Below are 15,120 nucleotides of genomic sequence, written 5' to 3'. Positions count from 1 at the left end.
ACTGTCAACATCCAGTAGGCAGAATGCTCCAAAAATTGTAATTCTCTTGAGTTTGCAATCAAAATAATGTGTATCAGAAACACCAGTCTTTGAAATGACCTCTTTTCCTCTTCCTATCTTTCCTGACTCTGTTCCTCAACGTCTTCCTCTATCTACTGTAAATAGCCTCTCTAACCATTTGTAAACAAACAGAGGAGGCATTACCCAAGGGGAAGCCTGTGTCGTGTGATATGAGGTCAGTTCATTTTGCCAGATATCAGCTATTTCATTTCTCGTGGTTAAATGACTGTGTCTTTGCTAAAAATAAAATTATTAGTGCTGATTTGAGCATTTTGTGTCATTTTCAACAATTCCTTTAATGCCAGCATAATCTCTGCAGGGTGATGGGAAACTCTTCTAGAATGACTAAAACATCTGTGTGGCTGGCATTTAGGAAGTTTGCACCTCTTCGCTCATTTGTGTGAAGGGGTTTAAGTTAATATTTGGTAGTGATCTTAGGGACATAAATCAACATTCATCTAATTGTTGCATGTGCTGCTTAAGAAGACTTCTGGAAGTTTGCAAATCAGAAAAGTCATATTTCTATCTTTCCAACTGAAATGCAGCAGAAGTCTTTAGAGCTATCTACTGCCTTGTGATGCGTAACAAAGTCAATTTGGTTCAAATAAGACATTAATTTGTGCACAATACAATCAGGAGGAAAAAAAAACATTAAAGAAAAAGCAGCTAGTAATCCTGTCAATATGTTTTTGACATATTTTGTGACAAGTGCTGAATTTTCTGAAAATCAAGATCATTTATTGTATCTCTCAGTGACTGTCAAAATCACTAGTCACTTTAGAAAGTCTGAATTTACTTCTTTCCACTTCCACCTCTCTAGGTCTCAAACCAAAATTTTGCATCAGAAAAGAATAAATAATTTTGAGGATGGTCTCTAAAACCTTACAAGGGCCTCTTAAAGCACGTAGGTTCACAAGTTCTGAAAATCCACAAAATCTTAATAGAAGTCTACAGTACCTCAAAGTCTTTAACCACTGAAGCAAAACCTGCATTCTTCTTACACTGTTCATCTAACAGTGCCACATTTTTATCAAATTCTTTGATGTAAGTTGAATACATCTTTAAGTAGGGACCTTTCTTTACAAATATATCAGCAATTCTTTGATGGTCAAGCCTAGAAACAAGAACAGAGCAATTAAAAAGACTGCAAAAGACCACACATGTTAGTCTTAGAACAAATCACTAGTCTTTTCACATTAAGATGTTCCAGTTTATGTTTTGAACAACAAAACAAATGTTCAGACCAAGTGCCAGATTGTTTTTCGGAGTAGTTATTAAGCTAAGAACCTTTCAGAGGAGTTACTGAGCTAAGCTACCAGGCACACAGCAACACCTCCACAGCCTAGCCTACGATTATATCACAGCAACTTTATGCATGGTCTACTTAAAATGACTATGAACATAAGAACACCTTAATATAAGCTGCCCTTCTCAGGAAAGGATTTTTAAAGCTCAAGGTGTAGCCTTTGCTCCTTAATAGGAAGGATCTGATTACAGTCTTAATTCTCTTCAGTGCCTCGACTTGCCTACTTCGAGCGCTGAATTTGATATAGCCACCCTTTTAAATTGAGAATGGACTTTAACAGGATCATGGTTGTCAATCAAAGCTGTGTTTGGTTAGTTGATAAGAACTATCTATCTTTAAAATGCAAACTGACCTTCACAGTTCCCTATTACTCTAATAAAATCAATTCACTTTTTATTCTGCCCAATCACACATGTAAAAATCAGAAATTTAGAGCAAAACTAAAATTGTAGACAGAAAAGGGTAGTTGCTCAAAAGATGCTTACATCTTCTGGATTAACCGAAATGCCAAATAAATCATCCAAATGTTAATTTGTCTCCTATATCCTAGGCTTACATTTTGTCATTTACAAAGGCACACGGAGGAAAACAAACAAGGGCAGAACCATGGCTGTACAGAGTCCCGCAAGCCCTTCAGATAAGTTTTGACACCATCAAAGGGGGTGCATTGCTCAGTGATAGTCACCAGTGAGACAACCGCTCTTCCAGTTCCCTCAGGAGGTCCCGATTGAGCTCATACAGCTGAGGTAGGTAGTACAGGATCTGATTCAGGATTCTGTCCTCAATCACTGGCTTTCCAAGCTGCCTGGAGGCATGTGCCACCGCGTCCCGGAAATCCTGTCGGAGCACAAAGAGGACAGAAGCCCCTGAGAGAAGGGCCTTCAAAGCAGCAACAGCAGCACTTTCTTTGCGGACAGCCCACGCACTGCCCCCTGTCACAGAAGGCAACGGGGGGACCATCTGTGTTATGTTTCTGTGCAGCTTTAAGGTGCTCTCCAGGGACAGCTTTAATCCCTTTGGTTTCACGCTGGACCTTTGCTTTCATGCTCTTGTGTGCACTAGATGGAAGCTGTTGATTATTTTCATAATGCACCCATAAAACTGTGCTGATAAAACACAGGAGGAAACAACAGGAAAAAAACAGAAGTATTTAATATCTGCAAAGCTGCTGTGGGTCTTCAGTATCTTCCTGTTAAGCCTTGGAACAACAAGCAACAATGTCACTCCAGCTGATACAACCATAATGGTTTAAAATGGTAGTAGTTTTTTAAGTCAGCTACAGATGCCCTTGCACCTCTCAGATAAAATAATGTAGCGTCACAAAAAGTTCTAATCCGCAGCTCTTCTATACACAGGAAAATTAATATCTAACAAAAAGATATCGTACCAATACATGGGAATCATGAAATTTTAAATATTAATGATAAACCCAAAATAACCTTAGCATCTTCAAAGGATTTAGAGAGAGCAGGCAGCCCAGCTCACTTGCCTTTGAAAAGGAGCTTATTATAGTATTTTTATGCTATAACCTGCTCTCAACAGGACAGAGATCAGGCTTGCTGGTCCTCTTAAAACAACTGAGAATTAAAATCTTGGTCCTACATAAATCAGTATGACCAGGATTGTATCCATAATGAAGGTCTGTATCTACTAATAGCAGTATTTTCCCCAGTCACAGGCAAACAGATTTAAAAAAAAAAGTCTGCAATTTAGTATTTCACTTGAAAAAAATAATCAAGTACATAACAGTCTAAACTGACAAAAAGGAAGATCCAAGCTATGATGAGGTTACTGTAACGCTGTCTGTCACCTGAATTTGAAAGATGGAGGAAGACAGACAACCTGTAACAGCTCTTTTTGGCCTGTGGTCTGGGGAAACCTGACAGTCTACGGACAATCTGGAGGCAGCCTGAAAAGGGTGAGCAAACAACACACATTGCCAGGTACTACAATTAAATACGCATGGATTCCACACCTGCCTTCGGAAATGTGTAGGGTCCTCTGGCAATTACAGCACATGCAAATCTCCGCAGGGAGACACCCCCGAAGCTCCCTGCCTCCCACGCACGTGGGGCTCTCGCAGGTCCCGGGAGCCGTCTCCATACTCCAGCGCAGCACCCGGCACTGTCCAGGACCTGTCAGACCCAAGCCTCAACTTTCTCCTGTCCTCTCCTCTCATCACACCGGTTCTTGGCCATCCCAAGCTCTCCTGGTGACCCTCCAGGTCACAGGGGCCGTGGCTGGGCAGAGCCCTGACAAGAAACTGAAAGCAGATACTGGGCATGGAGGGCAAGGTGGGGAAGGCTCTGAATGAAGTGCAGCGGAGTTAAAAACCAGATGGTGTTATTCATATGGAAATGCTCTGTTTTACATCCTCCCTGCAGACTAGTGACACATAGGTTAACTACCAGCTGCATCTTATGCATTTTCCTGACCCTGGGGCATTGCTTAACACTCAAATGATGCAGGACTGACAATGGCTGAAGCTCAGATGAGGCTTTTTATTGAGCTTCATGCAAAATTCATTTTTGTATTACCATAGTACTCCCCCCTAGTCCCCAAAATCACTCTTGCACAGAACATACTGCACACTTTGCCACAGGATGAAGCAATAATTTTAATTGACTATTATAAAGCTGCTTGCAGAACGAAAAGAAAAGCAGTTTTGTCCATAGCATAATGAAACGAGGCTTTCCCCTGACAGAACAAAGGAGGGCAGGGAGTCAGGTTTAAGCACCAGCAGATAAGACAGGAATGTCATTTGTGGCTAAGAGCGCTGAACTAACTTCTCCATATCACACCCGAAGGGGTTTCCAAACACACAGAATTCAGTTTCCCTCCGGCCTGATGCGAAAGGCACCAGCTTCAGGAGGCTCTGGCGGGTGCCATGCAAGGCCCAGTCTCTAAAAGAACCGGCCCAAGCTCTGCCTCAACACGCCTGTCCCCCTCCACAACGGAGCAGCACAGAGGAGCCCTGCAGAGAGGAAACGCAGGGAAGGAAGATAACACCAGACTTGGAAACGATGCAAACCAGACCGCAGAGCAACAAAGGCCATAAACTTCAACACTTTTTTTTCAGTGGTGATGGTGGGTATTATCAGGTCTTCCTTACAGCAGCAGCGCTAAGCCTTCGCCCCTGGAATCATATTAAGATTTATTTATAACCTGGCAGTGCTTGCAAAGCAACCATCCTGCAAGCTGAACTGGAGATAAATGCGGGGAAGAGCTAAAGGCAGAGATCATATGCCTGGGGAGGACGGGTGGGAAAAGTTACTTCTATTTGATAACCTTATTTTTTCAGGTTATGGCAAGAATGACTGCACTCAAAGGTACCGGTCTTCTTGGAAAGCAATTTAATGTATTAAAGGACCAAAGCCTAGAACTGACGTATTTTTTCTTTTATAATTGAGAAATATGTTTATTTAAAAAGTAAATTAAAATTTTACTTCAAAGAGCAGAAGCTACTTAGAGGAGGAGAACTTCTGATATGAGTAAGTAGTGACGTAGAAATTGCAGTAATGGTAATTTAATGCTCCAACAGCTATTTCCTTCTAAAATTGAATCTGTTCATTGCTAAACAAAAACACTGAAACACTGTTACAAATACATATATGTCATAGGAGATGATAAATAATGATAGTCTCCAATATCTATATACATGTGCAGGAAGTGATCCCTGTTTTTAGTGTACAGTACTACATAGCACTCCTGAAACACACACTGCTTTCATTAATCTCTTCTAAGGTAGTCATCTGAGTTGTCCTGGAAATTATTCTGTTGCGTAACTGTAGCAAACCTTTAAAGTGAACTGTTTATGAGATAGATTTTATAACTACAAAAAGAACTTCTCAAATATACAATCTTACTTTAAAAAAACCCTCTTTGCCAGGCTTTAGAATCAATACTGTCACTTCACCACTCTATTAGCAACTCTAGACAGAAATTTCAGGAGCTGTAGAACAAAAAAGAAAAGAAAAAAAAGAAGATATTTATACAGAATCATCCCACTTTCTTACAAGGGTAACTTTTCCCTTCATAAAGACTATACTATGCTTCTTGAAAACTGCTTTTTGAAGCACTTTTTTAAGCTTCTAGCTCTACATTATATTTTTGTCCAACAGTAAACTTCCAATACCGCAGCTAACTTCTTAGAATTTGTGTTTGCTTGTGCTCATGCAGCTACTTGAAGAGGACAGCCCTCACCACCGTCCCCAGGACGTGTGCTCTTGCCAATCCAGAATCATCCTTTCCTACTGCAAACAAACATAAGATGCACCCTGTGGGTACTCGCTGTCCATAACAAAATCGAGTTTAGGCAGTTTTAACTTCTTCTGAGTATATGCTGCAGATTTATTGACTACCAAAGCTTTCCCAACTTTAAATTTTAGGTTATTTGTTATGCTATGAGCATATGCTCTTGCTAGAGATGATCAACTTGAGTAAGATGCCACTGTCACTGCTTTCCCCCTCCTGGTCAGCGCATTAGCAAGTAAATGGCTGTGATATCTGAAATTATTCTGACCTTATTGTGAATCATCTGTGATCAGCCCACACACTTCCCCCTTCTTCAAGGCCCTGAGTCACAGTTTCTTTCTGTTCTTTCCACCAGAGAGTGCAGCTCAATGCAACCTGCCCCTGTTAGTCTAAGGAGCAAAGGAACAAGTCTGGTTGTAAACCAAGATATATATTAATATGACTAAACTCTCACTCAGCTGTTTATTTGATTAAGCGTTCCTTCAGGTGTCTGCATAGTTTAAGGAAGATAACTTTAAATGGATCAAATTAAACCTTTCAATAAATTTCACCAGAATAGAAAATGCTACATTATCTAAACAAGAGCACATATTTTACTCCTAAAACTTCACCCATATTGATCTTGGATTTGTTCTCCTGGATCATGCCACCAGCAAAGAAAAACAAAATAAAACATAATCCCGTCTGCTGAAGTACAACTCCACCTAATGCACCTCGAAATAACTCAAATGTCAGCTTAATTTAAGAAAAAAATGTTCGCACTTGGATGCCTTTCAAGGAACACAAACACATCTATGAGGAGAGGCGGGAGGAGCGACAGTTTCACATCCTAGCAAAGAGCCAACAGTAAGCAAGACTGCTAGGAATACAGTTACAGAAGTTTCACGAATATATTATTTAATATCAAATGGAAATAGATAGACTTAAACATAGTAATTATAGTTCATAAAGATGAATAAATAAGGATTTTTCCTCATTTATGATGAATAAAATGGCATTTTTCAAACATAGGAAATTGCTTCTGGAAAGGCAATAAGTAACTCCACACCTTTTTCTCAGGCAGTTTCTCATGTTCACTTGTAAGCGTTTAGTAGCACAGTACAGTTAACTTTCATAATAAGCAATTATTTGACTGTGGCATATTCCTAGAATGTTATTTCAAGAAATAGATCAGGTGGCACAGCAATGCTTCCTTCCAAACCAAAATTATTTTATTAGCCTTTTTACATAAGATAACTACAGCTGCAGTTTATTAGCAAATGCCTCAACAATCAGCAATAGCAAAGCACTCAAGCTAAAAAAAAAAAAAAAAAAAGCTTTTAAACAAATTAAATTGGAGTTCGCACTCCTCCGAAGTGTGCCTTCCAGGACACACAACAGAGAAGGAAAGGTTGCCTGAACTCTGATCTGCCCTGGTCCATTCAGAGGGTGATCCTGAAGTTGCCAAGAAGTTCCAGGTGCTTCCTGACAACCTCCTACTCTCTCTCAGACTGAGTCAGTCCTAAAGCAAGCCCCAGCAAGGTCAGCACTGAGGTGTAAGCCAGAAGAGACAGTTTAAAGGCTCAGGCACAAGTCCACAGGCCGGAGCTTCCAAGCTTCCCCCTTCCCCGGGCTCTCCCCTGTCCCTGTATGCAGGGCTCAGGCCCTGCAGCAGCAGCTCCCACCCCAAACCCCCGCTTTCTTGCTGGACCAGAAGCCTCACTGCCCACAGCAGGTTAATGGGGCTACTTGCTTTGAGTTTGCCATCACCTTTGCACCTTCATCCCACCTTCTCAGATGCTTTAGGCTTCTCCAGATGCTCTGCATAGTAGCACCTTAAAAACATCTCTTTCATAAATCTACGTATTTGTTACATGCCTGAACTAAGAGCACCTGCAGTACCTAGCAAGGTAACATACTAAGGCAAACTGAGGAGAATATTAAGAGTTTCAGTGTATTGAAATGGGGCACTACCTTTCAGGCATTTAGTCCTTGGAAAAACACTAATAGAACGGTTGGACTAGATAATCTCTAGAGGGCCCTTTCAGCCTCAACCATTCTGTGACTCTGTGTGAATTCAGAAGGTGTAATGGAGCCTTATCTAAAGTGCCAAATCTTTACTATGGATGAAGCAGCCCAGTGTGGGGAGAACTTTGGTTTAACTTCCAGCAGTCTGTGAGAGGTTGCTTGAGTGGAAGTCAGTAACTCTGACACTAAAGCCAGTAAGTCAACACAGTGCAGTAGAAGTGGAATCAAATTGGCAATTTTATCAATATTTACCTACTATTCATAAAGATGTAAGTGAACAAATTTAACATCTGGGATGAACATACAAAATCTTCAAATCTACCACTCTGTGTAAATAAAGCATTTGTTCCTGTAATTTTTCTCAGCTACAGCAAATGTATTTAATAAAGAACACACACACATATACACACATTCTTCAAAAGTAGAGCCTGCTCTGACAAAACCACTTATCAAGGTTCATGCTGTGGACCAAAGGCAAAGCTGAGAACAGCATCTCCTCGACTCGCAGCCTACCATTCTCCCTTGTTAGCCTAGGCTGAACACATATCAACAGTTACTTTGAATCAACAAGAACATTTCTAATGTGCTTGTATTTGGCAGCAGAGAACTAACATGCTGTCATGAGTTGAGCTGCGAGTTATCTGCTTAAATAAAGCAAAATACATTCTGCAGCACTGTGGATTTACACACGTGCAGACAATCTTAAGAAGTTGATACCAGACTCCCTTCCTTGACTCCCTATGCTAACTTCCCTCTCCCACGCTCTTCCTCCATTTGTCTGCTTCTTCCACCCCAGTGGCCTGTGCTTCTAGCACCTCACATGGGATCAGAAGATAAATTTTCAAGAATTGGCATACTAAAAAACAAAGAAACTTTTTAAGGTAGAAGCTATATGCATGAAAAATATACTTAACTTTAGGTAGCTTAAAACTTGTCAGTAGTCATTAGATCAATTCTCTTCCTTTAATCAGAATTTACATTTCATTTCTGTAGTACAAACTATGTTAACTATAAATTATACATTGGCCACAATAGCTTGACCTAACATTTAAAATCCAGCAGAACAGGAAAATCAATTACTAAGCTGGAAGGCAAGAGAGGAATCAGCAAGTGGTGTGGTAATTTTGTTGTTGCCTGGAAGATCTCCATTTTCTAGGATTGCACACATCCCTACATAAGGGCCTTTGTTCCCAGCTTCACAAACTTCTCCAGAGACTCAAATGCATCTGTTTGCAATACCACTGAGTGTTGCCCAAAGAAAAATTATTAATGTTTGCACTTCTTAGAGTTATATCAAACTTATGACTTGCAGTTTTCCTGAAATCACATCAGATGGTGCTACAGAAAGCTAAATTTTTCATAAATTTACTATTTTATCATCTTCTGCACAGCATGTTTAGCAGCTCATTAATCTGCATGAGCAAGGATTAAATACCCAGCCCTTGCTGTGAACATCACTATTGTGTGCACTGTGATCACAGCTGTTACCAGGAAGCAACTATCTGTCAAAATACTGCGGCTCCCCCAAAATAAATAATGCCATTGTGTCACACACAAAAAAGCTGTATTGCCTAAAGATTGTGTGCTTTTATACATCATTTCTAACCACAAATTAATTACAAATATAGTTCGAAAGTTATTCTAAGCAAGGATTTATGAAAGAAAGACTTGGAGTTTGTTTCTTCGGTACGAGCCAGATTAAAAATCTGGTATCTACTAAAATAAGTGGATGTACAAACCATATCTAATCAATACCCCAGTCAACTGTAATGCTGCATGCACTGAAAATGAGGAGGGAGAAGGAGAAGAAACCTTCAAAATATTCACGTCTTATAAAAAAAATCTGGAACTTTAAATTTCTGCTTAATTAGATTAATGTCTATTTTGAACACTGAGGGAAAAGTGACATTCACTGTAATAATACCTAAGTATCGAACTTTAATGGATGAAATCAATGGAAGGGAAAAAATATTGTATAGATACTTACAATGTGTAAGAGCTTTAGTACATCCACAAACCTAGCAAAAACAAGAAAAGGCAAATAATTACATTTGAAATACATAATTAAAATAAATTGAGGAGTTGTCACATTTAGAAGCAACACTTACACTTTCTCTGAGCTCATGATCTCCTTGGCAATATGGTAAACTTTTGTTTTCTTTCCAGCTGCCTTATTCTGCAAATAAAATACAAGTTATACTATGCACACCTACTAAAACTGTAGTAAAGATAATTTCAGCCTAGTAGTTTCTCAACTTCAATGTAGCTAGTCACTAAGTATTTTCAATAAAAGTATTTTATACTGCTTGGAAATGTCCTGGCTCTCCAAGATCCATGTGAAAGTCAGTTTAGCTTGTAGCCGGGAATAATATTAGCTATAAATTAGGTTTCATATAGCTATCAGTGTTCCTAATTAATTACTACAGGAAGCACTGAAGCATATAATGAATAAGCCCTAAAAAGTGATAGCTATTTATTACTGAAAATAGTAAAATATGAATAATGTACAGAATTCACTCTTTTTTTTCCTGATTAATATAGCAACCTTAGTATATGCAGAAGAGTTAAATGGCTTTCAGGAACATCTTACAACAAACAGACATTCTGCAGAAGATGAACAGAGAGTAATATCACACAAAACAGAAAAAAAAAACATTTTGAAAGTCTATTAAAAAAAGTTACTGGATTCATGTTCGCCTGTGTAGCGACTACACTGCAAAACGACCAAATTTTGATCCTTGTACGCTGAGGCCCTGCGTACACGTTGCTGGCTTTTGTTCATGCACATGGACAGCTTGCACAGATCAGCGCTGCTGCTCGTCACATAGATGGAGCAGATAGAGCAACGCAAAAGGGGACAGCGGGCAGGATGCAAATATGTTTTTACACCAGTGTAATTCCATATGTAATTTCCCTCAGATAAATAAAACCTCTCTCTATAACAGCACTTATGGTTAACCACACGCTTCTCAGCTGCCAGCTGGCGCTCTATTATATATTTAGGCTTTCATTTGCACGGGCTCCAAAGAAAGAGCATGGATGAGGACTCGGACATCGCAAGGCACCTCACACACATGCATTGGAAATCCGAGCAAGGTCGTGGTGAACGTGGCGGCGTGCTGCAGGCACCGAGCAGTGCCTTCCGCTGCAGGCAGCAGCGGCACCGCGCGCACGCCTTGGTTGGAGAAGCAACCTTCTTCTCCAAATCAATAAGTAATTCCCAAGTGCTAGAAGTCAATCTGTGAAACCTATGACATTCCTAGGATGACTCTGATAATGTTGTTAAATTAATTGAAATTTTAGAAGGAATCAATTTAATTTTTAATTTAGTAATTCAGCATTGCATCAATTACATGGAAAAGATGAGACAGATTTTATATACTATATATACAGCTGGGATTTTGTCTCCAAAACACTCATCTTCATGCCTTAATGCCTTGTTAGAAAGCACAGCTGATATACCACAATGCCAAACAATTATCAAAGGAACTATCGCCGCCTGTTTTCAACCTTATTTGAGAGGCTTTTCACAAACCAGCTGGCACTGAAAAGGCCACTTTGTATTTGTTCAGTCAAAGACACTCTGGGCCTAAAACAGTCTAATATGGAAACTGAAAGGATATAAACTGGGCTTTCTGCCTCTACACACTGTATAGGAAGGAATGTTTTAACTCCTTTAATGGATAAAAAGCATCAAAACAGCCAGATGCCCGTGGCAAGACTGAACAAAACCAGCTGACCACCAAGGCAGAGATGGTTTAATTTTCTTCCGCAGCTGCAGAAGCGTAAGGAAGTTTTCAGCAGGGCTGGATCCCTGCTAATCTCCCGCTGCCAGCTCCACGTGCCGGCTGCAGGAAGCTGAACAGCAGATGCCTCACAGTAACTTCTGAGTTACTTGGTGGCCAACGCACGTTCCAGCAAAGCTGAGCAGCTTCCTAGGGGATGTCTTCCCAAAAAACAGTCACGAGAGATCACGAAGGACAACTCTAGAGACACATAAGATAATGTTAGCTCAGATGCAGATACTATTCTGGTTCTTTTCACAGAAACAAGCTTGCCTCTCAGCTCGCTTTCCCTTCCCCAATTTATTCCTCTTGGAAAATTTGATTAAATGAATCTTTGTTTCAGCATGCTATCAAGAAATGCACGTCTGATACAGCAGCATCAAGTCCCCTTCCATCTTTGCGAAGTCTCATTGCTACCTTTAAAAAAAAAGAATGAAATAAAGAACATGAATATATCTGAGGTAATACTCCGAGATCAAGGGAACGTTCTTTATCTGGGATGACAAAGTGCTCAAAGATGCTAGGACTATTACTGAGGAGAGGAAAAGACTTTACAGACCTCACAATTTCCAAGGCTGTACACCCTTAGGATTTAAGCAAACAGTAGTTCCTGAAGAGTAGCCTCGAACCTGAAGTCCTATCTAGAGCAAAATGCAAAACAAAATTCTATCTCCCTGCTCCCAGTTTGAGAAAGGTAAGGAAAAAAAAAAAAAGGAGAGAGAGGGAGAAATAAGATTAAAATGGGACAAATTATTTCAATCCAGCAAATTCAGAAAGTAGCAGAAGGTCAGATCTTGGCTGTAATAGCTGGGTCCTTCACCTCTCCAAGGGCCACAGAGGAGGCCCTACAACCCTCAGGCCCCACATGCACGTTAACTGTGCTGCCTCAGTATCAACGCAGCAAATAAGGAACTGAAACACTGAAAGGCAGGATGAGCCCTGTGTGCATTCTGCCCTTTTGAAAAGGAAGAATGAAAAACTGGTTAACAGTCATCTGCATCCTCTGTGTCAAGCAGAGAATTGGCAGGCTTATGAGGAGAATATTTGAAGGCAGGAAAGCTGTCCGCAGAGATGGAAGTGGTTGTTGGAACAGAGCCTTCACTTCGTGCAGCCAAAATCCCCCACGAAACAGGACAATACGATCAAAGCTACAACTACCAAGCAATTTTTCAGAGGGATCTCTTCAGACTTTGCAACACTCATCTAGCCCCTTCACTTGGGCTTTGCCAATGCTGACAAATGAGTTAAATTCAGATGTTCACTGCGCAAGAGACATGGGGCATACTGGGATCAGTGAGGAGACAGCCTCATTTCAGAGCATTTCCAAGTTTGTTTCAAACCAAAATCTCTAAATATAAATCTGTGCATGTAACTTTGTATGAAAAGGGTTTGGTGGGTTGGTCTACAACTTCACAGCTCAGCAAAAAATTAAGAACGAATGTGTCAGGCAACACATGCTCTCTAGAGCCATATTTCTAAGTTTAATTTGTTGGTGTCCAGCTAGTGTAGACATATTAAAACTTTAGGAAGTAAAACAGAAACTACAAGAAAGGGAAAAAAAAAAGTACAGGAAGTTACTTTGATTCAATGCCTCTTATTCAAAAACAAACCAACTTTTTTTTTGTCATTCTTATTGTTTTGTTTTCTAAACAAAGCAGCATTAGAGTAAGAAACAGTTTAAAAAAAAACAAAACAACACCTGTTTATCTTCCTGAGGATCCAGCTCCCCTTTGCTGGAATCAGAATTTGTGTCATCATCTTCATCAGAACTATTCATGATATCTTCTTCATCTGACTGAAGATCCCCCATTACCACACTAGGATGATCATGGTGCTCTTCTAATGTCCTGTAAGGAAAACACAGTTGACAAATACAGTAACTTTATTTAAATAAAGAGCTTTTATATAAAGAGTTTACCTGCATCACTACTGAGATAAAAATTTGGTTACTCTGTTCCTTTATTACGTTGTGAATGTGCAGCACATTTCCATCACACGCTGAAGGATTTACAAAAGGATCCGAGACTTTTTGCTCTCCTTTCTCTCATAACATCAGGACATGTTCCAGACATGGTACATAGATTGGAGGGTTTCTGCCTGAAATCTTAGATTCTTGTATATGCATATATACATAGACACACACAAGGTTGTTTATCAAATCATAAGCTAAAAAACTACATCAGGGATGACAATGTTAGAACTGTTTTGCCTAGTCCATTCTCAACTCTTAAAAACATGGAACATTTTGTGATTAAAAGCCCCCCCCATCCCATGCAAGGGATGGGCCCCTTCCAGGTATCTGTCAAAGCTATGAAAAGCAATCTTGCTCTGCAAGTGCAGCATGATTACAGAGATCCCTCTTTTCGTTAGCTTTAGACACATCTGCAACTAAAATTTCATGAGACAGGCACACAAACTTCTTCCTCTAACCAGTCTTGACACCTTTAGTGGAGATCTAAGAAATGCATTTCTAGAAGAAAATAAAGGGGAAAGAGTAGGGAAAAATAATGACAAAAAGAAAGGCACTAGAGAAAACAGTTTTGAAAACTTTTGATGAAGTCGCATAGAAACACAGCAAATGCTTGGGCTCCTACCTTCAGTCGTGGGAACATCTGATAATTCCTAGTTACAATAAAGCAGTGTCTAAATTCATAAAAAAGATATGCCAAAGCCTAAAAAGATTCTGAGATCCCACAGACTTGTTGTGATACAGGAAACAAAAGGGATTAGCCACCCTACAAAACAAAACACAAATCCAGAAAACCGCCCCCCAACCTCTCTTCGCACAAATCTCACTGTGCTGGTCAAAACCTAATTTTGTGCAGCAGCTTAACATCTGTCAGGGCTAGATGCTTCTTTGCAAAAATAAGCTGGGCCTCCCAGTGTAAAGTACCACTTAACTTGTATTTTACCAGCTTGAAATTACAAGAAAGCAGTTTGGGGGAGAAATTCTTGAGACTCACTACCTCTAAAGGCCACAGTCACTAACAAGAAAATATGCTCATGGGGACACCATGAAAAGGGACTGCCAGGAGCCTCTTCCCAAACATAAGAATTAAAGGCTACCAACTGCATGAGGATGCTCGGGTAGCCACGGTGAGGTGTCAAGCATTCATTGCTCAATGCAGAGTTAAAACAAAACAAAAACCCACCTACGCGCCCACTGAAAACACACATACAATCCCCACCGCCCAGGCAACAAATGCTGATCAGCAGTGGAATATATTCAGAGATGAAGACAAGATAAACTGGCAGACTTTTGTAAGCCACAAAGACGTGGAAATATTAAAATAGCTTGGTTCTAATAAAATGACACAGGAAACCCTAGGGAAACACCCACTTCTTGTCACCCCAGACTGAACCTGGACTCGGGGAAAAAGACCACGAGGTCCTCACTGAATCCAAGCGAGGAGCCAGGAAAGGGCTGCTAGGAAAGGGTATCGCAACCCAGAACTGGCCACCTCTGCTGGGGACCACAACCCCCGACGTGTTCCAGGGACAACCTCACATGGACGCTCAGGAGCTTCAGGAAGGCAAGAGACGAGAGCAGATTTGCACAGGAGCTTTGAGAGCCAAGAGGACTGATCTACCAGATCTTATTTATAGCACCTGCCCCAGCAGCCAAAGCTCCTCTGAGAAATCCCTGTACACCCTTATAGCATCTTCACTACAACACTGCCAGCTCTGCAGCCCTGGGGCCCACCGTCA

General features: G+C 40.4%; 1 protein-coding gene across 1 annotated transcript in view; it reads right to left on the bottom strand.

Moving 5' to 3' along the window:
• FGD6 (FYVE, RhoGEF and PH domain containing 6) overlaps nt 1-15,120 on the bottom strand; it is a 59,649-nt gene that overhangs the window by 24,446 nt on the left and 20,083 nt on the right. Inside the window, exons 3-7 of the mRNA XM_088532946.1 lie at nt 13,112-13,259; nt 9,736-9,803; nt 9,615-9,645; nt 2,052-2,203; nt 1,018-1,174 (exon numbers count right to left, since the gene is read on the bottom strand). Of these exons, the coding sequence (XP_088389072.1) occupies nt 1,018-1,174; nt 2,052-2,203; nt 9,615-9,645; nt 9,736-9,803; nt 13,112-13,259 (556 nt within the window). The remainder of the gene's footprint in view (nt 1-1,017; nt 1,175-2,051; nt 2,204-9,614; nt 9,646-9,735; nt 9,804-13,111; nt 13,260-15,120) is intronic.

The sequence above is a fragment of the Tinamus guttatus genome, unplaced genomic scaffold, assembly GCF_059628265.1.
Source record: "Tinamus guttatus ecotype Peru unplaced genomic scaffold, ASM5962826v1 Tinamus_guttatus_pri_ptg000472l, whole genome shotgun sequence".
Classification (NCBI taxonomy): Eukaryota; Metazoa; Chordata; class Aves; order Tinamiformes; family Tinamidae; genus Tinamus; species Tinamus guttatus.
This window is presented reverse-complemented; position numbering and strand designations above follow the sequence as displayed.